General features: G+C 38.4%; 1 protein-coding gene across 2 annotated transcripts in view; it reads left to right on the top strand.

The window, feature by feature from the left end:
- The window catches only part of LOC139940152 (uncharacterized), a 71,849-nt gene that overhangs the window by 37,888 nt on the left and 7,544 nt on the right, over window positions 1–26,417 (top strand). The window contains exons 12-31 of one of the 2 annotated variants that reach the window (XM_071936438.1): window positions 899–1,014; window positions 3,410–3,553; window positions 4,317–4,410; window positions 4,660–4,757; window positions 6,240–6,263; window positions 7,067–7,383; window positions 7,860–8,030; window positions 8,464–8,533; window positions 9,058–9,150; window positions 9,689–9,835; window positions 10,671–10,748; window positions 11,562–11,744; window positions 12,330–12,416; window positions 12,974–13,082; window positions 15,069–15,155; window positions 16,638–16,777; window positions 17,486–17,702; window positions 18,354–18,632; window positions 19,004–19,364; window positions 26,013–26,196. In XM_071936438.1, coding sequence (XP_071792539.1) covers window positions 899–1,014; window positions 3,410–3,553; window positions 4,317–4,410; window positions 4,660–4,757; window positions 6,240–6,263; window positions 7,067–7,383; window positions 7,860–8,030; window positions 8,464–8,533; window positions 9,058–9,150; window positions 9,689–9,835; window positions 10,671–10,748; window positions 11,562–11,744; window positions 12,330–12,416; window positions 12,974–13,082; window positions 15,069–15,155; window positions 16,638–16,777; window positions 17,486–17,702; window positions 18,354–18,632; window positions 19,004–19,364; window positions 26,013–26,196 — 2,999 coding nt within the window. The remainder of the gene's footprint in view (window positions 1–898; window positions 1,015–3,409; window positions 3,554–4,316; window positions 4,411–4,659; window positions 4,758–6,239; window positions 6,264–7,066; window positions 7,384–7,859; window positions 8,031–8,463; window positions 8,534–9,057; window positions 9,151–9,688; window positions 9,836–10,670; window positions 10,749–11,561; window positions 11,745–12,329; window positions 12,417–12,973; window positions 13,083–15,068; window positions 15,156–16,637; window positions 16,778–17,485; window positions 17,703–18,353; window positions 18,633–19,003; window positions 19,365–26,012; window positions 26,197–26,417) is intronic. The other variant, XM_071936439.1, reaches the window with a different exon arrangement.

Here is a 26,417-nt window from a genome sequence, read left to right on the forward strand (position 1 = left end):
GGTTTACCATTCACATACAGTTTTATCGATTATGACTTGACTTTGGAGAGAAATATTAAGCAGGATACATGTAGGTAGAGCTGACAAAATAGTCACAGACAGTGTTCATGTTTTGTGTGAATCAACCATATACATGAAATAATGAACCGGTGAAAATTTGGGCTTGAGCCAGGAGTCTGGTGAAAATATTGTCAAACCTACATGTAGCACAGTTTTCAGCATGCAAACACATGAATCCTTAATTTTGATTGTAACAACTGAAATCAGCTGAACTGCATTTTTTAGGTATTCTGGTATATAAAACAGAAAAAACGATTCTAGTATGAATTTCATAGTTGTTCAGCTATCGTTCTAAAATTAAACAATGATGCTTTTTATCTTTACCAATCTTGTAAAATACCTTTAAAGGAACACGTTGCCTTGGATCGGTCGAGTTGGTCTTTGAAAAGCGTTTGTAACCGTTTTTTATAAAATGCATATGGGTAGAAAGATGTTGTAAAAGTAGAATACAATGATCCACACAAACATGCCTCGAAATTGCGTGGTTTTCCTTTTACCTTGTCGACTAACACGTCGGCCATTTATGGGGGTCAAAATTTTGACTCCCATAAATGGCCGACCATGTTAGTTCGCACAGTAGAAGGAAAACCACGCAATTTCGAGGCAAACTTGTGTGGATCATTGTATTCTACTTTTAAAACATCTTTCCAACCATTTGCATTTTATAAAAAACGGTTACAAACGCTTTTGTTTTGACCAACTCGTCCGATCCAAGGCAACGTGTTCCTTTAAGTACATGAGAAGAGTGAAAAATTTGTTTTAAATCTTAGATATTTCTTTACAAAGAGAATTTTATTTTATTTTTTAAAACATGTCTTGGTATTTTGTTCTTGTCCAGTATTAAATGGAAATGAAGGCGACAATGGTGATGAGAATGACAAGAGTATCGTCTCTAGACTCGTTAAGGAGAAAGAAGACGAACAGAGCTTTGGGGAATCGTCACAGATTGAGGAGGTATCAAATTACCATTCAGTTTTCAACTTGTGTTTCTTAGGGTATACTACTGTGCCTCACAGCTAAGTTGGTAGAACATCTGCCCGGAGTCTCACGGTTCTTGGGTTCAAATCCCAATGAGGACCATTCGATTGATTTTTCTCTCATGTCATGTTGAGTTGTTTCACTTCTCATTAGTGTAATCTGTTTTATTGTAAATCATCGTTTTGTATGATACTTGTACACATATTTTGAGAAATGGAAATAAATGTTGTTGAACTTAATTGAATTGAAAACTTCTATGGTGATAAGGCATCATACTAATCATTGTATCTACAAATATGTCATAAAAAGGTTTGTGGTAACACCATGTAATGACTATCTCTAATGAGTTGGGGTGGTTCTGAAAAGAACCGTTGGTTTCAACTCAAGGTTTCGATCAGTATGCTCTGATTGTCTTCTGGAGGAAAACCTTTTTTTTTTTTTCTTTCAACGTGTTAGCTAGCGAGCCGTGCACGCCGTGTTAGCACGGTCAGTTGGGCTGAAAACACGGGCAAAAATTTGATGCACGGCTTGGGTGAAGCCGTGCTGTTAAATAATTTCAGTGAAAATTACTGAACTTCTTTTATTATTTTGTTGTTGTTAAACAGTTTAAAACAGCAGTGAGTAAGATTAGATTTGGCTTTACCAGATTTCCTGCTTTTTGAATCAAAATTTCAACGACGCAACCATAAAACAATCACTCGAAGTTGCCTCGAAAACCCTGACCACATTGCGACTAAACAAAACACAACGCACAAAACACACATTACACAACGCACGTGCAAATTACACGTCATCGACCGTCATCAGCACGCAGCATGAACTCCATGCACGCGTGGTATGATAGAGGCGAATTCACACGCGTTTTCGTTCCAATTATTTTAGGTACCAATCTCATCTCCACGATCCTACAAACCATCGCGCTCTGGATTTTTCTACTATGGCGTCAGTATCAGTAACTGTGTGACACGCGGTGCAGTGCACCTTTTACCGCATACATTCTGCAGTTGCTTTGTAGATTGGTTCCGCAGTTTTTCCCAACTCGACGGCGGCAAACATGACGATCTTTTTTCCTTCTAGAAATTCAAGGGCACATCGTTTGTTCGTTGTAGAGTTTGTTTGAAACATCGAGACTTTTTTGGATTTCAATGTTTACATCTCATGGGTGTTAATGCAGTTGACAAAACAATGTTTATTTTCCGCTCAAAAGGATCAAAATTGGTTCATATTTCTTTTCAAATCTCAAGTCGGTTTTGCTGTAGACCTCCTAAATTTATTTTTCAATGCATGGTACGTTTTTTTGCCCAGTGGAACTACTTAAATGGCACTGTCTTTCGTAACTGTTTGTTCTTTATTCTCCACAGACTGGAAGACTTAAACATTATGAAACCTTAACACATACTAAGGAAAATATTAATTACCATGATCAGTCAGTTTAAATTAAGCAAACAATTATGGTACATGTAAATCACTCTTGGCATATTGATGGTTGCAAGTACTTGTGTGAATCGTTATTTTACATTAACTAATTGATTTGTTAAAAATAAATACAAAAACTATTATCAGCTTCTTGACCTTAGGCCTATAGTTCTGAAATCGAATGGACAAGAATGGAAACAAAACTAACACTAGTAAATGATAACTCTTAATTTCTTCTTCATTACCTCTTCATTTTTTTTTTAGTCTTTAAGCAAAACTTTGTATCAAGAGTAACACTTGGCAAAAAATATGTTGTTGACAGCAAACTTGTACTGCATGATTTGATCTCTTTTGAATCATTTCATGCTAAATGGGTCCAAACACAGCTCCATGGTCCAAGTAACTGCTTTGAACTGGCCTAATATTGACCCAGAAACATTTCATAGAGTTAAATAGCAGACGTCGATCACCTTTACAATATCTGTGCTTTAAAGGCTCTCATTTTCAAGTTCAAAGCAATACAAAAATTAAATCAAAATAGTTTACTTGTCACAGAAACCAGAAATGCATCAAACCACCAGAGAGCACATACAGTAGCCAGAGCTTCCAGGGCCCTTAAGAGGGGGAGGGGGGGGGGGGGGGGGGGGGGGGGCGGGGGTGAGACAGACTTGGCGGTGCGCGCTCGTATTGTGGGCTACGCACACGTTTCTATTTTTCTAGTGATTTTAGGTTGCACTCCCACTTTTTCAGTTTGCACTCCCACTTCCCAAATTCCTGGCTAAGACACTGTTTTCTTTCTTTCTTTTTTTTCTCTTCTCCAAACCTTTCTATATCGTATTTACACCATGCAAAGTTTCAAATCCTACTTACAATTATGTCACTAGCTAGCTGTAGAGAAAGCTGAATGATTGTTTCAAGGAATGACTATTTTTTTTCACTGCATTGAATCTTTCAGGATTTACTGAAGAGCTTCACCCTGGAGTCAGACTACAGTGATTCTAGTGGCAGGATGTCCGTCAAGAGAGGAGAGCAGGTAGAGCTGCTGGACGGCAGGAGGAAAGACAAGTGGCTGGTCAGACACAAGACCAATGCCAACATGGTCAGTCATCCATAGAAACAATGATAATAAAAAATAATAAGATTTATTCTTAGCCCTATAACCAAGCTAATCAGATTGATAAAACAGATGGGTTTAAAGTGCATTTTAAAAGTGTCTAATGAAGGTGCCGCTCAAATGTGGGTGGGTAGCTTGTTTCAAAGTGTTGGTGCTATGAATGAGAAAGCATGATTGCGATAGCGTGTCACGGTGCGGGGTCCCGGGGAAAGCTGGAAATGAGCGATTGAAGAAGAGCAAAGGCTGATGATTATGAAGATGAAGGAAGGGATCTTGAAGATATACTAGGGCCAAATTATAAACAACTTTATACGCAAGAAGGTAATTTTGAAGCAGATCTGTTGGTGAATTGGAAGCCAAGTCACAATGTTCATGGACATTGTTTCAAGCTAAAAGATTTCTTGGGTTAAAAGTAATGAACCCGGACTTGGGTGTTTTCTTCTCTTATTACTGTGGTTCACGTCCTCATTATTTTCAATGATGGAACCACCAGTTCTTGGCCCAATTTCATAAAGCAGAACATTCTGCTAAGCAAATGTCTTGGCTAAGCAAGAAATGACCATGGTACTAGTTACAGCATTGGTTACTGTAGGGTGTTCTAGCTGGTCACCTATTTTTGCTAAGCAATTTTTGTTGGTGCTAAGCAAGTTTTTGTGCTTACGGGCTTTATGAAATTTGACCCTGCTCCATTTTCTGTAGCCCATGAGCGATAGTGTTCTTGATACCGTGTGTTCTGTTTCTACCCTAGATTGGTTATATCCCATGTACACTGTTAAAACGGAGCGCATCATCATCTGAGAGAGAGGACAGAAAGATTGTCTATAACTTTGTCGCCAAACAAAGTGAGTCAAAATTTTAACTAACACTAACACAAGACAACTTTTAAACAGCTACTTCGGGCCATCTGAAGTTTTCAACATTTTTCAGGTCGTACAGAGACTGCTACTTTTGAGGGTCACCTCCCTCCCCGAAAGAAGTATTTTCCAACATTTTACTTCCAAAATTTAAGCAAAATTGTTCACACCTTTTAAATTTGTATGTAGTGTCTGAACCCCCCCCCCTAATTTGGGCTTTTGTGTTTGTCAAAACAGGCATCGAGAAGCGTTCCAGAGGACAACAGAAACTGAACAGACATACCTCTAAAGACGGACAGCTCTCCGAGTTAGAAGAAGGAAGAATAATTGACGATGTAAGAAATAAGTTTGTATTTTCCTTATATCTAACCTCTACTACATGTACCAATCTACAGACATTAGTAACAAAAACTGTTATTCCTTATCAGGTCCCAATTTCATGGCAGCTTGCCATGAAGCTTGCCCAGGGCTCAAATTCATGAAGCTGTTGATCAAAAAAAAATTCTTAGCATAGTAGGATTTGAAACTTTACATGGTGGAACAATTATGCTAGTAAGGTTTGCGGTAACACCATGTAATGATAATCTCTCATTGAGTTGAGACGGTTCTGAAAAGAACCTAAGGTTTCAACTCAACATTTCGAACAGTATGCGCGATCGTCTTCTTAAGCAAAGCAAAAAATGACTTAGAAACCAGTTGCAATGTCATCTCTATGCAATTTTGGCTGGTTACCTGTTTCTTCTTAGAAATGCTTAGCAAGTTTTGTGATTGCAGGCTTTATGAAATTGGGCCTTAGTCCTTACAAAATATGTCCACTCTGTCAGTAACACATTTGATACTAGCATATCTCATTATGTTCAACTAATGTTCAAAACAGTTTGTGTCCTTTTAAGAATAAGTATTAAGAATAAATAGGGATGGGGTTTCTTTGTGCATCTAACACTTGAACCAATTCAAAACCCACGCTACATGTATACAAAGAAACCCCTGAATTATTAAATGTAGGGTCATAAATTGGTAAAAAAAAACTTGCACTTTCACTGGTGACTTTTATTGTATCTTTATTGATAATTAGGCTTATAAATATTGACAGAAACCAATCTAAGACCCTACCTTTAAAGCCTGGTTCATACACCTGCAAATCGAATTTTGATGTCAACAAATGTTTTGCAGGAGTTCAGCACATTTAGACTGTTGCGAATTTGTGGCATTTAAATTTGTATCCCATTTGCAGTAAGTATGAACCGGGCTTAAGGAAGGCTGTGTCCCAATGAGTGATTGCAGCTACGGCTGTTTCTAAGGGTGTTGCTAAGGGCATTCTATGCCTCAACACATGTAGTGATCTAGCCATAGCCACAGCCACTCGTTAGGAAACAGCCCAACATGGAAAATGCACTTATCGTCTGGTCAGAACTATAAGGTCCCAGGGTGCAATATCTATGGATTTCGTAAAAATGCTTATTGCATATTTTGAAGCTCCTGGTAAATGAAGTTTATTGAACAAGTGTGGTCTTCAAAGTATTTGTTTGGCAAAAAGAAGCATTGTTACTTTTAGTAAAACCTTCATTATTTTATTTTGAACTTTTTTCTTCTCCTCTACTTTATACACATTTATTTTTAAAGAAAATTTGATTACTACGTATATGAAATTGCACTTAAGGACCTTATAGTTCTGAGCAGACGTAATCATACTTGTAATCACTTTAAAAAATATTAATCGCCATTCAATGTACTCTAACCTCTGTTTTTTTCTGTTGCATTTTCTAACCTTGCACTCCTGTACCATACCACCCAATCATCACACATCTTGCAAGCAGTTTTCAGATGCCGAGGCTACACAGGTATATTTCACTTTATTTTAAAATTTCTCTCAATACACCTCTAAAAATGTATGATACTTCATTTTTTTCTAGGGTAACCACTTATTCAAATTCTTAAGACTCTAACAAAATTATCACACAGCCAAACTGTGAACAATGTCACTGAATAATATTGTAGTTTTTAGGGTTTAGTACTTTAGTAAATTTGCCAAGTTAAAACATCTTTGAGAGAATTTTTTCTCTCAAACAGTATTTAAAAATGGATATTTCCCAAGAGAGTTAACAAAAATTAAATCTGCTGATCGAAAAACATTTTTAAAAATATTTTGTCCAGTCTAATGAAGTATCATACTGAACTGTTTCCTTATAAACTGCTTTAACCCATTTAGGGTATTTTGAGTAGTTTATGATATAAAAGTGAATGAGCTTACAAAAACTGATAACTGATTCATTTATAACAGAAATCTTTGTACAAAGTCAGGATTTGTTGTGGAGCTGTGTGCCAAGCCACATTTGCTGGGACACTGACAGCACCAGAATATGTAAACAGAGACATCTAAACAAGTTCACTTTTTAGGCAAATTAATCGTCACCGGTTTTCTCAATTTCCCTGGCAGGACAGCATAACATAATGATGTAGAACAAACTTAAACAGAGGCAAATACTGAAATTTTAACAAAATTAAACCCACCATATGTATTGTCTGCACCGTTAACAAGATCCAGTTTCTGTAAAGATTTGAGGTCAGTATAATTGACAAAACTTGTTCCTCTTACATTTTGCATCCTTCCCTGACTCCATTTAATCCCCTTTCCCCCAATCAGTGTTACGACCTCTACATGGCGGTCGCCTCCTACACCCCCTCGGCTGAACAGAAAGGTTTCATCCCCATGGCAGAGAACCAAGTCTTTGAGGTGCTGGACTCAAACAGCGCCCTCAATTGGCTGGTGAGAGCCGAGAGCAGCCCTTGCAGTGTCGGATGGGTACCAGCAAGTTACCTGACTCCCTTTGTGTGTAGCGGTCACTACGGCGCGAGACGAGGCTCCAGGAGTCTCCGAGATGACTTTGAGGATATCAGCACCGAGGAGGAAGAGCAGAGGGAGGTCGGGAGTAAAGAGAAAGAGGCCATGCTGAAGAGAGGGTGAGTAGGTTAAGAATATTATACCCATTTCAGACAGGAGCTATAGAATTGCGCCAAATCAAATTCTGAAGTACATGAAAAGTTTAGCGTCTGTAACAGTTAGGAGGGACTGGATGCGCTAGAAGTCGAAAGATCAACTGTTGCAGTTGTTTGGAACGACTCTGGACCGTCTAGTTTTCAGACGTCGATCTTGTCATGGGATGAACCTAATGAAATGTTATGTTAAGTTGCGCCTAATCCATTTGGTTTGGAGTGTTATCCTCTCTTTGATGAGGTCCGCTAGACGGCTCGGACACGACAAGGCGCGGACACGACAAGGCGCGGACACGACAAGGCGCGGACACGACAAGGCGCGGACACGACAAGGCGCGTTTAAAGCACATTTAGTTTACAAGTACAATCTTCAGAATCAAACAAAACATACAGTTGGGTTTTAAAGAGTGGTGGGCTTGTTTTGTACTTGTTCAACACTTCAGGTTTGTACTCAAAGAACTCCTAGACACAGAGCGAGACTTTGTGAAGGATCTTCGATACGTGACGACCCGTTTCATCCCTCCCATTGAGCACCCCAACGTTCCCGCTGCTCTCAGGGGCAAGAAAGATGACATCTTCGGCAACATCAAAGAGATCTATGAGTTTCATAACAGGTAAGACTTGTTCTCACCAAGAAACCAGGGCCCATTTCATAGCTCTGGTAACATTAAGCAAAAAATTGGCGATTGCACGTGCATACTCCACGCTTCTTGGCATTCTTCGCTTACACAGCTAGCGCAGAAATTCGGCGCTTGCCCTGTGAGCAAAGAATGGCAAACGTAATTGTTAAATTCGGCGTTAAGCAGATCCGTGAAATTCCGTCTGATCCCTATTGTGTTGGAATCATTATTGATTCACTATTAACTTTTAGTTGCAATGGCAGCCATTTTGATACTACCACATTCAAATCAATAAAGCCAAACTGGGTCTGTAAGGTAAAAATAGTTAGGGTTCCGTTTTGATATAAAAAGAACTGAAGTTAAGAAACATGACAACAATGGTGGCAAATGATAACAGTCTATTTGCATGTACTCTTGCTTTTAACAGTCAGTTCCATCATGAGTTGGAGGAGTGTGAAAACGACGCCAACAGCATAGCCAGGGCATTCATCAAGTGGGTGAGTAGATAGCCTTCAGAAAGTTTGGAATTTGGATATTCTTGGTGCTCTAATAATTGAGCCAAATGAGAGAAAAAAGCAATGAAGAAATTTCAGTTTTAGATAATGGAGGAAAATCCCAGAGAATTATTCCAGGGAAAACCCACGCAGTCAAGAAGGGACTGCAAACCCAATCATAGTGCCCCAAGTGGGATTCGAACCAGAGATGATAGGCGAGGCAAGACACCACTACACCAACCTGAACCAGGGTCATACTTTATACATTTTGGAAGTTTTATCTGAAAGCCTACTTGTTTCACCAATGGTAATAGAGGTTAATTATTTTGTCCGAAGTGCCCCATGTGATTAGAAATCCCCATGTGATTAGAAATCAATAAAAGTAATGTTTTAAGGGAAGCTTTCTACCAACATTATCTTCAAACTGTGTAAGTTTAATGTAAATCTGTGGACGTTTGTGTTTTGTGTCATACAAAAAGTACCCAGACACTTTAAGTATTGATGATATTTGTATTTCTACTTTACAGCAATCTACCTTCATTAACCTACACGTCCAGTACTGCAAGAACAAACCCAAAGCAGACAATGTGCTCACTCCAGCGGCAAAAGCCTTCTTTCTGGTAAGTCCCATATTTAAAACCCACAAGCTTGAAGATGCTTAGTGTATTGAGAGTAAATTTTATTGTAACAACAGGAATAAAAATGAAGATAACCACAGTGGATGATTCACAAATAATGAATGTTATTCCATCTTTCAGCAAATGAAATTTTTCTCAATATTATATTGCACAAATGAAAAACATTCATTATTTGTTTGCTACAACATCCAAGTAGATCTTTATTTTGAGGCCCGCGGGTGCCGTTATGTGCCCTGCAGTAACTACTGCTGCATTATCAAAGACACGTGCAAGCAGTTATGTGGTATGGCACTGCGCATAGAACAAATCGGATGAAACGACAAATGAACGATGAATGGAATGGAAAATGCTTGGTGAATGACGTAGCGTGCAATGGTATGTTTGCTTGCTATCACGTGACGGACCATCCTCCAATCAAATGGCAAGGATCTGCTTGGGTGTTTTATAATATTGAAATTTATACTGAAGGTTTTTGTTTATGAAGATGATTTATTGATGATATTTCTTTGCCTATTGACAGCAATATGGCGGTGGTACTGGTCCAGGCCAATTAGGTCTAGGTGACTACCTCATCAAGCCAGTACAGAGGATCACCAAGTATCAACTACTCCTTAAGGAGATTGTCAAGTACACATCCAGAGCCAAGGAGGATTGCAGTGAACTTGAGGTAGGAAGATGGGCAGAGACGAGGAAGACAAGTTTGATAAAAGAAAATTTTTCTGATTTTCCCTCTAAAAAAAATTCTTCTTAAAGAAACTGGACACTATTGGTAATTGTCAAAGACTAGTCTTCACAGTTGATGTATCTCAACATATGCATAAAATAACAATTCGTGAAAATTTTAGCTCAATCGGTCGTCGAAGTTGGGAGATATTAATGAAAGAAAAAAGGCACCCTTGTCGCACGAACTACTTGTTTCAGATGTTTGATTTCGAGACCTCAAATTCTAAATCTGAGGTCTCAAAATCAAATTCGTGGAAAATTACTTCTTTCTCAAAAACTATGTCACTTTAGAGGGAGCTGTTTCTCACAATGTTTTATACTATCAACCTCTCCCCATTACTCGTAATCAAGAAAGGTTTTGATGATAATAATTATTTTGAGTAATTACCAATAGTGTCCACTGCCTTTAATGAAGAATGGTAAATAGCAGCAATATTGGAAAAACATTAATGTTCATAGTTATTTGATGTTAATATTTTATGTCTTTTTTGTTGGGGGATGGGGAATTTGTACCTTCCTTCCTTCAATCAGTGGCTACTTATATTATTCAAATTGTATTCTCTGATACAGGTATCTATAATTCTTATCTTCAATCTTTTGAAATTCCTTTGTCTTTCCCCAGCTCAAACATCAGTTACATGTAGGTGGCTTATTCGCAAAGTCGAAAGGAGGGTCCCAAAGAATAAACAAAGAAGAACAGAATACCAAGAAAATTTACCCAAGTTTCGCTGGTTACATTTCAAGAGCCTAATAACAACAGTTATTTATTTGTCTTGCAGTTTGCGTTAAATGTGATGATTGAAGTTCCAAAGAGAGCGAATGATTTAATGCATCTGAGACTCATTGAAGGCTTCCAGGTAAGTGCTTATTATCAGGCCTGTGATTTCTCAAAAGGGTATTAAAATCTCATTGAGCATTAAATTTTAATATACTTTAGAATGAAAGGTTAACAGGTTAACTTTGATATGTTGTTGAGAGTCGTCATGATAATAATAATAATAATAATAATAATAATAATAATAATAATAATAATAGATAGCATAAAATAAACTTCATAATAATAATAATAATAATATTGAAGTCTTATATAGCGCACGTATCTACCAAACAAGGTACTCAAGGCGCTGAGTATATACAAACTTTCAGAAAGATAGGTTATTGCAGTGATGAATTCTGAGACCCAATTATTTAGCACCTTATATGATGCCATACAGATCTTCTAAGATCACTTCACTTGTTACCAATTACACAGAGGATTGTGTTTAAGATTCTTTTATTTGTATAACAATTATTTCATAATCCGGCACCAGAGTATTTTAATGAGTGTCTTGAGTTGTATTGACCGTTGCGTACAAAGCTCCACTCTAATGCAGATCCATCTCGGCTAACTTTTTCCCATGAGACCAAACTTCCCTCCTTGAACTTCCCTCCTTAATTAAATCTGCTCCATCAGTGCATGAGTTTAAGAAGATCCTCAAAACATACATCTTTCCTAATTGATTTATTATTGCCGTTTTGTTTGTATAATGTTTAATGATTTGTTGATATATTGCTCATTACTGTTGTAAACGCTGTGATATAGTTATACTATGAGTAGCGTACCTTAATGCATAATAATAATAATAATAATAATAATAATAATTGAGAGTCGCTCTTATTTCCTAATTCAGCGTGACGCAACTGAACTCGGCAAGCTATACCGTCAGGATTTCTTCTCGGCATGGTCAGGGAAGCCCAAGGGACGAGGCAAGGAGCGATACCTCTTCCTCTTTAAGGATGTCTTGATGTTCACTAAACCAAGGAAGGAACTGAAAGGAGATGTGGTGGGCTACGTCTACAAGAGTCATCTTATCGTAAGTAATAAAACGACTCCAGAAGCAGACGTGACATTCTTTGTACTTATCGTCTGATTTCCGATTTAGTTTTGCCCTTGGAAAAATCAGGAAAACTGTGATTAAATTCCCTGAGAAGTCTATTAAAGCCTAACCCATATGTTCATGTAGGTCAGCCAATAAAATTGTCCTACTTTTTTTCCAAAGACCCAATATCATGCCTGCATGAGAACACTGATTTGGCTTTCAAAATTGGGATAATAATAATAATAGTTTATTAAAATTATATTGTGCTCTCTCCAGGGACATAATAATAAAAAATACCAGTAAGAAAATTGAGATTCATTTATAAAGGATTTGTTTTGTCAGTGTAATGTTAGTTTACATATATTGAGGCCAAATTTTTAAAGCAAGGGACAAGAAAAGTCACCCGTGAAAGCTGGATACATTGTCAACTTGCTAAGAAAACAGGAAAAAACACATAATAAATACACATTATTAGTTTTATTAAAGCAGCAAACACAATCTAAGAAGGTTCTCGGGGTTCCACTCACAGACCCAAGACTCTTACTAATCATCTTATTAACTCTTGATTATTTCTCCCAGGTTGGCAGTCTGATTGTCTCTGAGGACATGGCTGATGAGAGACGGTTTGAGATCTCCCAAAGAAGATCGTCCACATTAACACTTCAGGTAAAGGTTTCATCCAAGTGAATATGAGCTCCCCCTCCTAGTCTGCAGAAATTGTTGCTAAATTTTGTTGGCATGTTTTAAAAGGTTTGGGTACTTTTTGTACTAAACAAAACACAAAAACCCACGGATTTACATTAAACTAACACGGTTTAAAGATAATGATGATAGAATTCCGCCCTTAAAATATAACTTGATGGGGTGCTGCAGTTTTCAAGAAATTAGTAGAACAATTTCATTTAAATAATTTTTTGTTTCAGCGAGACAACAATTATTTAGCATGAACAACCGATTTATGCAACTCTCCTGAAAACATTGCTCTGTGATCTTTTTTTCTCTCAAAAACATGACAACCAATTTAAGTTGAAACTCCTACTGGTAAATTATATAACATACATGTACATTTCCATTCACAGTGAGTAGAGATTTGTGTCATGGCTTACAAGACCTGATCTACAAGAGGTATCAAAACCCTTAAAATGGAAGCCAAATTTGAGTATATGGTCAATTTAACCACTCTTAGCCCGCCAAGAAACATTTTATTCTGTTTGTTTCTTTAGGGTAAGACAAAGTACATGAAGGAGGCGTGGGTGAAAGCCCTTCGAGACTTGATAGCAGAGGTGCCGAAGGATCTTAAGGAAGGGAAGTCATCCACTGAACGACGTCTAGGTATGTACTCTTAACATTGTAGTATTTTTATGAACTGACTGATTTTTTTGGCTGACAGTTGAAGGAATATTTTGATTTGAGCTGCCCCCGATTTCACGAAGCTCTGCGACGCGTCGCAAGTGCAAGTTGCGACCGGTAACACGTCGTAAGTTGCGAACTCGTCGCAGCCGCGTAGTGTCTTATAGGTCTGCGACGCATCGCAAACCCTACGATGCGTCGCTACTTGCGATGAGTTTCGTGAAATCCGGGGCTGTCATTGTTTGCTGTGTTAAAACCATCCATTGGAGTTTAATAGATGATAAATTTGCATCGGGGATAAAGAATATTAATTTTGGTTTTTACCCATACAGCGATGTGTGTTAGCACTGTATACTCAGTACTTTCCCGAGTCCTGTGAAAAATATCACAGGCATATTACTCGGATGGGATATGCCTGTGATATTTTTCACAGGACTCGGGAAAGTACTGAGTATACAGTGCTAACATACATCGGTGTATGGGTAAAACCAAAATTAATATCCATTGGAGTTGTTAGCATCAGAAAAATTATTACAACTATAATTTTTGTTCTGCATTATTAAATGACTGTGAAAGTCTCTTCCGTATTATTGATAGCTTGAAAACAACTCAAACCAAGACTATATTTGTGGATAAAATCAATTTTTTAAATTCTATTTATCAAAATTTCTTGAAAATTAAAATGTCCATAGCATTTTGTTATAAATACAATTTAGATTTTATGAACTGTAACAAATTTTTTAATACTGATATTGAAGCACAATTGAAACTTGGGACATTTTTTTAAACCCCACTCATCCACCAATCATGCTCAGCTTTGTGCGACCATTTCATATGTTTAATGAAAACATGAACATCAGTTGGCCAAAAGTCTTAAATATTAACAAGTAACTTAACAGGGTTTCCTTGTTGATTTGTGAAATGATTTATTTTACTTTTTTTTTATATTTCATGTCCACATTTCACTTTTCCAACAAAATGGTATAATTTTCATAGCCATAATTGAGATATAAGACATAAAAACTTCATGACTCTCCAAAAAGACGAAATTATATTGCTCACACAAGTTTAAAAAAGCACCACAAATATCAAAAAGTTATAAAGTTGCAAAAGGCAGAAACAAACATTTGAGGAAACAGAGTTTCAATATGGTTAGGATCATGGTCCCGGAATTTTGAATACGTGTGAGACTTGCACAGTCCGTATCTAAAATAGGCCCTTTTCGAAACCACGGTTTCGGCTTTGGATTCAGCTTGAGGCTCTCATCTTGAGTCTCTCATCTGAAGACGAAAGCGTGTATGCGCAAAGATGTCAAAACAACCGGCGGGGCCAAGGTAGCCCGAGCCAAATCCAAAGCCGAAGCCGTCACTTCGAAAAATGGCCATAGACTCTAGAGGTGTCACTGATTTAAATATTTAATGCATGTTATGATGACTGTGTGTCTTGTGTGTGTGTGTTTGGAGGAAGAAGTTGTTCACTAATAAAATAACAACCAAAGCACAATTAAAAGAAAATTAACAATACAAAGGTAGTTAGGACCTAATAGTTCTGAGCAGACATTTTTGACAATGCTGCTAACATAGTTGTTGGGGATCAGAGAACAATGATTTTCTTTATAGACCCTGTTTACAACATGCATTGCACATACACGCGCATCTCCTGTCCGCTATTTTGTGTGTCAAAAGCGTTCAAAAAAAGGATGGCACATGTTTTTACGCACTTGGAATAATGCGCTGATACCGTTTTCTGCCTTTTTGGGGAGTCCATTCCTTTTGTGCATGTTTTGACACACAATACGCACGTGTATGTGCGCTGCGCATTGTGAATAGGGTCTATTCTCCCCCCCCTTTTTATTAATTGAATGCACTCCCCATTTAGCAACCCTTAACATTTTCTTAACTAATGTTCATTCCTTGTGTGCTGTGTGACGGAAACCCACCCTGACCCTTGACCCCTGCCCATATCCAGTTCACTCACCAATCATGACACGTAAGCGGCGTGCTCTCTCCATGCTTTCATCAGGAAGTTCCATGTCATCACTGCTATCGGAACCAGGTATTACATAAGTACAAAGTAGTCTGTATGGATCTTAACATATTCCTTCTGGGAAAAGTGGCACATTCTATGAGGAATGAGAGATTCTATATGGATAGAAGTAGACTAAATGCCGGTTCATACGAATGCGAAAGCGAAGTTAATTTTGACGTCACTTGCCTTTTTTCGCAGCGAATGATTTGCAGGAGTTGAGCACAAGCTTAGTCAACTGATGTGAATTATTCGTTGCAAATTTTTGACAACAAAATCCGAGTCGCAATCGCATTTGCAGGAAGTATGAACCAGGTTTAGTCCGTGTTGAAAAAGACTTATTCCATTTAGAGTTGCAAGCTCTTCCATTTGGAACAAAGTTATTCCAACTAGAAGGTACATTTAAAAAAAAGTACATACAGAAAAATATTGCAATTTGCATATGGACTACACCAAAGTCCACGAGGAAAATCGGGTCCAGTTTTTAATTTAACCCTGTTATGAATAAAAGTATTCAGTACAAATAAGCAGTCTGGTCAGAAATGAGCCAAATTGTTATAGGTATATCATTTGAAGTATATGACATCCTTAGCAATAGTTGTAGCCATAGCTTAACTGCCAATTCAGACATGGCCTAAGCAATAAGACCATTGTAGCTAGCTCCAACCATAACGCATATCTCTATGACACCAGTCCATATGTAAACTTCATTGCCAACATTATACTGAGTGTGGCGTCCACCTCTTGACATACATCAAAAAGGACTATGTTTTCAATATTTTTGTGCCTATTTAAGAACCTTGCCTGAGAATGCATAGCATGTGGAAACAGCTTTTGTAGTTGTTGGCAAGAACATTGCAGTAATAAAGTTAACAATACAGACTAAATCTAATAGTGATAGATGTTAAACTTGCATCAGGGATACAGAATATTAATTTTGGTTTTACCCTGCACCATTGTGTTTTAGCACTGTATAATAAATCTAATTCTATACTAAACATTTAACCATTTTAACCAACCAGCTAAAACATTAACCAAGATATTAGCATAACAGAAGCCACTATTTACTCTTTTCCCCTAAAGACACGTAGAGAATACTAATAGAAATGGCTCTTGTCATGGCTGTACCCACAAGTTAACTATTATTAATAGTTTATTCTTATTTTTCACACCAACATCACTTAGGTAAGATTTAAATTACAGCGAGCTGAAAACATTCTGACTATCCACTCCATAAAACGAGCAAATATGGTCAGTTCCGCAAGAAAGCTCAACTGATCCCAACCAAAACTTCTTGGGTACTAGATATTTTATATGATTTGAGGCAGGACAGTTCTTTGCAGAACTGAGTCGTCTCCTAAACAATCCGATAAATCTACTCCGCGATAGTAGAATATAGAAAGACAGTTCTCTAAAGAACAAACTCTACCTGGCAAGTCAATACACACATGGTGTTACCGCAAATATATAGATATTTTATTAATGGTAGAATTTGTTTGACTTGATGTGTAGGTCTCCTTGGCAACATGAGCAAATCCACTGAGTCCCTAAGTAGTTTGATGTCCAGTCCGTCCTTGCTGAATGTCCCCCGTTCAGGTCGGGGTAGTGTCGACAGTATGATGGGTTCAGCAGAGTTTAGTGCTTTCAGCGCAGTAAGTATGATATGTCTCTTTCTTTTAAATGTTTTAATTTTTACTTTGTATTGGTTCATGATGATCTGTCTTTTAGTTTGTGGCGTGTTGTGGCCTTGCGGTTAAGTGCACCGGAATCAAACTCTGGTGTTTCTGATCAGCAGAGTGTTGGTTCGAGTCCCAGGTGTGACACCTGTGTCCTTAAGGAAGACACTTAACCATGATGCTTCCTCGTTCAAATTAGGACCCCAATGGAAATAAGCCTAAGATATTGGCTTTGTTGGGTTATCCTTGAATATTTTTGTGCCGGTTTTTTTATCTTATGTTCTAATTTGGTTTATTGTCTTATTTCATCGTCTTTTCTCCCGTTGTGTATGTATTTTTGACATGTTTTTATCTAAACAAATAAGATCATCCGAAATCAAATCAGAAAGCTGTTGGTACGGAGTGATGTGCAACGCACATAAAATAACCCAGTGCACTTATCAAAAAGAGAAGGGGTTCGCCTCGATGTTCCTGGTTTGATCAGCAGCCTATTGCGCCACAGCACCTTGTAAACTGTTACATGGTGCTATGTGTATGTAGGTCTCATAATTCAAATGTAGTCCCACATACCTTGCCGGAAAATACTGTATGTTGAAGCGCCTGGAGCGTCACTGAGTGACGGATATGCGAGTTTTATAAGAAGCCATTATTATTATTGTTGTTATTATTATTAATTTTCCTTAGCTAATTCCGTCCGTGGGATCGACCTATGAAGTCGTAGAGGATATGGTGGCAGAGGGGCACAAATCTAAGGAGCTTTATAGAGGGGACATGGTCAAGCTACTAGAGGTTTGCGATAATAACATGTTCCACGTCCTAACCTTACCGGTGGATGAATCCAGCCCAGGAATTGAGGGCTACGTCTCCCCCGGCCTGGTCAAGAAGATTGGCTCATCTGAAGGTAAACAATCACTTGTTTTGTAATTTTAAATTTTAATAGATGCAAATTACCACATCTATTAAATTGTTGCAGTACGCGCTGCTAAATTATAGGATTTGAACTGCCTCTAGCTTCAGGGCAATCTCGGTGGTCTAGTTGGTAAGACAATGTTCTAGATTTGCAAAGGTTGTGGGTTCATTTACCACCTGAGTAATATTATGCCTGTGATTTGTTTTTCACAGAACTCTGGAAAGTACTGAAAATGCAGTGCTAACACACATCAGTGTTAGGGTAACCCTAAATTAATAATCTTTAAATGTTTGAGACCTTTTTTCCAGTTTTCAAATAAACAAAACACAACAAATTTATAAAACAAATCATCAAGTTTGCCACACTTTGGTATTTTAAATTTTTTTAAATTGATGTAGCAGAAGCTTTATAGTGCAAAATTTGAAATGTTTTAATTGTTATAAAGGCACATGGATGTACAGCATTTTGTAGAATAAACTTGAAACTTGCAAGTTGGGACACAAACTAAACTCATTGAGTTTGACATAGCAGAAGCTGGACATGGCCTATATTTTATGTACATTGTAATTGTCAATCCTTTTCCTCAACATTCAAAAGCATAAACCCTCAGTTATATATACTTTGTTACTTTGTTTCTTGCAGAACATCCCTACTTCACAGAAAGAGTCAAATCCCGCACCGTATTTGCCGATGAGACCGCCATCTTAACCTGCTCCTTCCTTGGCAAGCCTTCACCGACGGCGACGTGGTCGCTGGCAAACCACCTCAGTCATGACGACAAACGCTTGGAGTTTGTCACCACTGAGGAAAGCTCAACGTTGATTCTGTACAATACGGTCATACGGGATACCGGGGAGTATGCGTGCACCGTGGAGAATTCTAGCGGCTCTGCTTGCTGTTCGGCCAGGCTCGATGTCAAAGGTAAACTATTTGTTTTGAACAGACAATTAATATTTATGGTCCAATAAATGAACATGAGCAATTTGATGATTTCTAATCTGAATTCAAACAAGAAATATTTCTGAATAATGAACTCAAGCTCTGGTGTTTCTTTTCAGGGGTTAATGTGTACCTGTGAGGGCATAGATGGTTCTTGTGATTGATTTAGCTTATTAGGCATATTTGTTGCACAGGCTGTATACTCCTCAGGGAGCTGAGAGGGTTTAAGCGATAAATTAAATGGCCCAATGACCAGGGGTAATATGGTTGGATGAGTTCTGAGACCCTTGTGTGTTAAGAGCGATATGCAACGATTATTGTTACAATCTCCTTATTTCCTTACCAATGGTCAGGTGCCTATTCAACAAGCAGTACTCCAACAGACCTAGAAGACGTCCGGGAAGGCTGTACCTCCAGCCCCGCCGTCTCCCCAACCTACCCCGAGCCGCCCCTCCTGGTTCGCTCCTCCTCCCTGGAGAACCTCACCACCCTCCCGGAAGACTTTGACGTCCTCCCGACCGAGATCATCCGGGCCTCCTCCGTCTCCGGACGGGGGATGCTGAGCTCCAGCCGCAGGGCGTCCAGCTTGGAGTCGACCAAGGAGAAGATTGGGAGTTTCCGGAAACACTTCAAGAGGGCGTTCAGCAGCGTGGGAGCGGAGAGAGACAAGATTCTTCATAACTTACAGAGAGCGCCAAGCGGGGGCAGCAATCAGTAAGTAGGATTTTTTATTATTATTTTTAATTTATGCAAGTCGCCAGACACACAAGGCCTGAAGGCCACTTCAAGGTATGGGCTACAATCAACTTTTTTTCCAGGGGCTGTTCCCACCTACTCCTGGGGCTGAAACCCCCTTACAGTCCATATATGGATGTAGGCTTGGGTATCATCCATCAGAAGCCCGGCTGGTAGAGCAGAAAGCACTACCTCTCCAATTTTACGAAGCAATCATGGTTAAGTGTCTTGCTTAAAGACACAAGTGTCACGACCGGGGTTCGCACCCACACTCTGCTGATCAAACACCAGATCTTGAGTCCGGTGCTCTTAACCACTTGGCCATGACAGGGCTTACCTGCGACCCTGTTCATATTGAAATAGGTTACAAGTTAAAAAAATTGTACAAAAACATGTAAAAAATTAAAAAAATAAAAATCGCATAAAAATTCAAGGTGTAAACATTCACAAACTTACAACAATAAAAACAATTTAAAAAGAAGACACCACCCTCAGCTTTGCAGCACATGTGTCACAATATGTGGTTGGAAAAAGAAAGAAATAAAAAAGAAAGAAATAAAAACCCGAAAACAGAAACATAGAAGAATAATTCCGAGTTCTGGCTAGTGAGGGCAGTGTATATTTTCCGTAGCTCTCAGTGTTTCATTAAGGTATGACAAAGCCCAGTGTTGATGTCTTGGTTTTCAATTTTGGTTCCTTCATACATTCAATGCACTCATTGGAGCCAATGAGTGTATTCCAAGTTGGGACCCGTTAAGGTTCTCAATTTTTTTTTCTTCTCACAATGGAAACCAACAGACGCAATCTAAGTTGGGACCCATTTACATGTAGGTTCCTAATTTTGTTTCCTCCACACATTCAAGGCATACATGTACATACATGTACATGTTCAAACCCCATAATGATTAAATACGTGCAAGACGTGGATGGTTTGAATGTGCAGCTCATGCATGTCTAGTCACATTATCCAGTGATTTTGTTGATGTCAGTAACACACTTGACGGTAAAGGGTAGCTAAGATTGAGAACAGGTGGACTGTGTGTACGTGCTCTTCGGCACACCCTATGTTGACAGCTGCAATCAAAGTCAGATCTTTCCCTAATCTGTGTCTTTGGCTATGACTTGTCTGATAACTCCATCTTGTGGCTTTGCATCTAGGCAAGACATGGCTTCCAGATAGCACAATGAGTCTTAAAGGCACTGATTACTATTGGTAATTACTCAAAAATAATTGTTAGTATACAAACTTACCGGGTAACAAGCAATGGAGAGCTGTTGACAGTATCAAACTTTGTGAGAAACGGCTCCCTCTGAAGGAACATATTTTTTTGAGAAAGAGGAAATTTCTCACACAAATATTAAGACTTCAAGTCTGAAGCCTTTTATAGGCATCCGAAAGCACACAAATTGATTCAACAAGGGGGTTTTTTCTTTCATTATTCTCTTGCCACTTCGATGACCAATTTAGTCAAAATTTTGTCCGTTCCTTTAAGCCAGAGCCATAGTTCTAATTCTTGAGAAGAAACACGCTCTGATGTGAAGTTCATTGAGGGTTGTCCCCCCTGTCGTTCTTGTCTTTAAGACTGTAGGGGAGCGTCCACTGCCTGCAGTGCCCGCAGTTGATGTCGTTTTGTAGCTAATCTTTTAATTTGGATGCTCTGCTGATCAGTATTTAGCATGAGACCAGGGCCCAGTTTCATAGAGCTGCTAAGCACAAGAATTTGCTTAGCATGAAATTTCTTCTGTGATAAAAGCAGGATTTCCAACCAAATTTCCATTTGTTGTATTTTGCTTGTTACTGGTATTCAGCTGTTGCTTGCTTATCCGGAAATTCACGTGGAAATTTGTTTGGTAATCCTTGTTTTATCAAGGAAGAAATTTCATGCTAAGCAATTTTGTTTGCTTAGCAGCTATATAAAATTGGCCCAGGCCTGGAATCACACACAGTGCACAGAGGCCATGATGGCCCCTGTTGCCCCTGGTCTTGGCCTTGGTGCCCCTGGTCTTGGCCTTGGTGCCCCTGGTCTTGGCCTTGTTGCCCCTGGTCTTGGCCTTGGTGCCCCTGGTCTTGGCCTTGTTGCCCCTGGTCTTGGCCTTGGTGCCCCTGGTCTTGGCCTTGGTGCCCCTGGTCTTGGCCTTGGCGCCCCGATATTTCGATATTTCGATTAAAACCAATTCGATCCGATATCGAAATCGTTTCCAAATTAATATCGCGATATTCGATAATATCATGATATCGCCCAAGCTTAATGGAAGTGCCCTTTGCAAAAGGGTTCCATTTTCCCCCTCGGGTGTACAAAACACCATGGACCCCGTCACAGCGTGCAATAATTTGTTACTGTCATTGCTTGCATCAGTGTCTACCCACTCATTCTCAGCATCTCCTTGAAAAGATTTCTCCTACTAACTACTAAAAACAAATCGTTGAGTGCTTTGATTGGTTTTGCATGCTGTCTGGATTTATGGCTCTCTCACAAATGTTACTAACCTATCACATTTGTCTGTTCATCAACCTAGGAATGCACTGGGTCAAAGGGAAAATTTTTTTTTTAAAGAGGTTAACAAGTTCCATTCCTTAGGTTTCAAATAAACACACCATCTCCCGAATAACTGTAAAAAGAAATCATAACATTCAGTGATTGTCTAGTTTTGAAAACAGCAAAACAATTTGTATGCGTTGGTAATAAAAATTATATTGTTTTTATATATATTTATTTTGACCTATGTAGCTATATGATAATATTATTTATGTTTTGTCAGGAATTTTGTACCACATACATATTGATCATTCCCACTTTATGTCTCACAGTATAAAGTTGGCTTCCTTACGTTCAATCATGTTTTGAGCGCACAGCCTTGCGTTTTGCATTAATACCATGTGCGGCAGGCACAAGTTTTATCATTGGTCATGATTGGTCAGTGAAAACTAGGAGCGCTTGATGCAGCACAAAGCCAAAACCCAAGTTGCCCAAAGATGGCGTCAAATTGGAATCTATATATGTGCTTATGTTGCGATTAGGCTGATGTAAATGAGCAATCAGTGATTTTTTTGTATTGTCCAATGCTATTTCCTCATCTTTTAACAGCATTTCTCTAGAGAGTTGATACTGTTCTAAACTTTCTAACCAGCGAGCTAAATTAAATTTAAGCATTTGGTTTTTAGTACATAACATCCTGAACTTATTAAAACATTGCTAAAAGACATCTCTTGCGACCCATTGTGCACATTCATCATGTAGCATCACCGCTTTGTTCTTCACATTCACACATCCCAAATGAATCGAATGTTCTAGAGAACATTCTATCCATTGAGATGCTAGATAGCATCCTTAAAGACAGTGGACACTATTTATAATTGTCAAAGACCAGTCTTCTCACTTGGTGTATCTCAACATATGCATAAAATAACAAACCTGTGAAAATTTGAGCTCAATCGGTCGTCGAAGTTGCAAGATAATAATGAAAGAAAAAACACCCTTGTCACACGAAGTTGTGTGCTTTCTGATGCTTGATTTCGAGACCTCAAGTTCTAAACTCTAAACGAAATCAAATTCGTGGAAAATTACTTTTTTCTTGAAAAAGTGGGAGCTGTTTCTCACAATTTTTTATACCATCTATCTCTCTCCATTACTTGTAATCAAGAAAGATTTTATGATGATAAATATTTTGAGTAATTACCAATAGTGTCCACTGCCTTTAAAGTGATGATAGTACAAGATAACGCTGTATAATTGGATGGGACCCCTCAATCCTTTTTGGTTATGAATCATACAGTCAAAATAATCAGCCATGTCTGGATGTTTTCCTGCTGTTACCAGTGGTCACTCCCCTCGAATCATCAATCGCTACTGGAGAGTCAGACACATTTCCCATTTTCCTCTATCTTTTGACAGCATTTCTCTGGAGAGCTGATACTGTTCTGAACTTTCTAACCAGCCAACTTTCAGCTAGATTAAATCTTTATAATATTTTTCTTATAATATCTACCAATCCTGAATTTTGGAACATTGCTTCTAAGGCATCTCATGCGAATTGCACATTCATATACGTACAAGTAGCATCACCCCTTTGTTCTTCACATTCACACATCCCAAACGAATAGAATGTTCTAGAGAACATTCTATCCATTGAGATGCTAGATAGCATCCTTAAAGTGATGATGGTACAATATAACGCTGTATAATTGGATGGGACCCCTCAATCCTCCTTGGTTTTATGAATCAAACAGTCAAAGATACCATATAATCAGCCATGTCTGGTGGTTTTTCCAGGGGTTACCAGTGGTCACTCCCCTCCCATCATCAATTGCTACCAGAGAGACAGGTACATGTACCTTTCCCCTTTTCATCTATCTTTGACAGCATTTCTCTGTAGAGTTGATACTGTTCTGAACTTTCTAACCAGCGAACTTTCAGCTAGATTAAGTTTATATAATATTTCTCTTATAATATCTACCAAGCCTTTATTTTGTATAACTTTGCTTTGCAAGCATTTCTTGCGAACCACACATTGTATTACAGGTACCTGTACATGTAGCATCACCACTTTGTGACATTCACACATCGATGGATATAATATAGAATGTTCTAGAACACACTCTATCCCCATTGAGATGCTAGATGGCAATCCTTAGAGTGATGGTACATGTAGTAGGCCTACATGTACATGTACAAGATAACGCTGTATAATTGGATGGGACCCCTCAATCCTCCTTGGTTATGAATCAAACAGTCAAAGATACCATATAATCAGCCATGTCTGGAGGTTTTTCCTGCGGTTACCAGTGGTCACTCCCCTCGCATCATCAATTGCTACCAGAGAGAATGAGACAGGCACCTTTCACCTTTTCCTCTCTCTCATCAACTCATGGCATGCCCAACCGTGTGCATATTTGGTCAAGTTATGTGGTGTATTACTACCACAGTCATGTAGTCTGGCATTCAGTGTTGTACAAACAGACCACCCATTCATATATGGTGGGTTGAGGTGTGTTGTTATAATGATAAACTGCTGTGCAGTGCAGCTTGGTGGATTTGATATTATCTGGTTATAGTGAGCTGACCATTCCTTTGACCATGGAGTCGGAATTCTTGGACCAACCATGGAGGTAGCATCAGTGGAGGAGCAATAATATTAGAAGGCAAAAAGTTGTGCTCTTATTTTAACCTTTTTTTTCTCTCTCCGTGTATTTTTTGAGTGTGTAAAGGAATTAAAATCCCCATGTTTTTTAAAGCAAGGGCACCAAGGCTTTTTTATCCTAGGTAAAGGGCACCACATGAAGAAATTGTAAATTTCTACTTGAGCATTTCAGGGGCACCAAGGCAATGACTAATGGGCATGGAGGCATTAGGGGGCATGGAGGCATTTGCCTTCGTTGCCTCAGTTGCCTCAGTGAAGTGTATCAGGCCTCAATTATGCGTCTGAGCGTGAAACCATACTTTCTACTTCTTCTCACCCATACACTCTTGCTTTGCTAAGATGTAGAACAATGGGCCATTCCAACAACTTTATTCCTCGTACTGCACGTCTTTGGAACTCCTCGCCTGGTGCATGTTTCCCTCCATTCTACATTCTAGACTTGTTTGGGTATCAATTTCTAACTTCAACTCCCCTGAGTTATTTTCATCTTCAATGTTTTTCTTCTTGTAGCCCCTTGCCAGGAGTGGATTTTGAAAGCCTTGTTTTTAGCAAACTTGTTCAGATTAAACAACTTTTGCATGTTGGGCAGTCCCATGGAACTGTAAACTGTAAATGACACAAATGTGACACTGAGACACCATTTTTTAGCTAATTGTATGAATTTTAATAAAATATAATTTGTTACTAAAAAGTTTCAGCGGCTCAAGTGCTATTTTCAACTGAAAAAATACTTGAAAAATAGTGAAATTGGCTCAAAAAGTTTTACCCTGATTAAATAGTATTTGCTTTGGTTTTGTACCTGTTTGAAGTTTTCTATAGTAACAACACAATGATGGAAAAACAAGTAAATTATTCTTTTAAAATTTTATGATATAGGTCCTGAAACTTGCTGACAATTTCGATAGCAAATCGTATGTCAAGAATTTATACAAAACCAATTTACAAATGTTTGTGATTTTTGACACATTTTGACAATGAAAGGAGGCCAGTGTCATCAAAGGGAAGTCTCAACTGATGTAAAGATAGAACTTGTTGGGGAAAACAACAAGTCTGTGTAGCATTAACCATTATACAGTGATTTGTGCACTGGTTTATAAAGAAATTATCAAACAAGAGAACAAACATTCTGAGAAAAGTTACTATATTAGAAAAGTTTTAAGGAAAACGATTTTCGTCACCGAATAAGTTTTGCAAATTTCAAAACATATGGTTCTCTAAGATTTAAGAAATTTCTTCTTTAATCGGAAAAACAACAAAAACTCGAAAACCCAAACCCTAATATTGTACACATTAGAACAGGCCAGATTTCTATTTAATTTCAGCATACTATCTCCCCAATAACTGTAAATAAAATCTTAAAATTTGATGAATGTGTTGGGTGAAAGTAGCATCAAACAATCAAGATTATTATTATTAATGTTTGTTTTATATTTATTTTAACCACAATTTGATAAGTATAAAAATCTTGTTTACATTTTAACCTCACAGAAGAAGTAAACACCACCAACAACATCAACAACAACAGAAGACAACAACGTGCGTCCACTGTAAAGCCGAGAGGGACGACATGTCTGAGAACACCCAGGCAGTCTGCGAGGCATGTGCTCAGAAGCTACTCGCAGGCAGTAGAGAAACATTACTTGAAGAAGAGGAGGATGCATCAGTCAGATAGGTGAGTAACAAGTTTTTATTTTAGCTGTGCCTTGTGGTTTTTATTTCAGTGTGTACGGGCTGTGTCAAATCAAGGGACTTGGGATATGGCTATGTCAATGTATTGACTATAGCTATGGCTATGACTGCGGCTTTTGCAATGGCTAATGCTATGGCTACAGCTATGGCGATTATGGCTGTTAGCTTCAGCAACATAATCAAAGAATAAAGCTTTTCACTAAT

This window comes from Asterias amurensis, chromosome 7 (genome assembly GCF_032118995.1).
Source record: "Asterias amurensis chromosome 7, ASM3211899v1".
Lineage (NCBI taxonomy): Eukaryota > Metazoa > Echinodermata > Asteroidea > Forcipulatida > Asteriidae > Asterias > Asterias amurensis.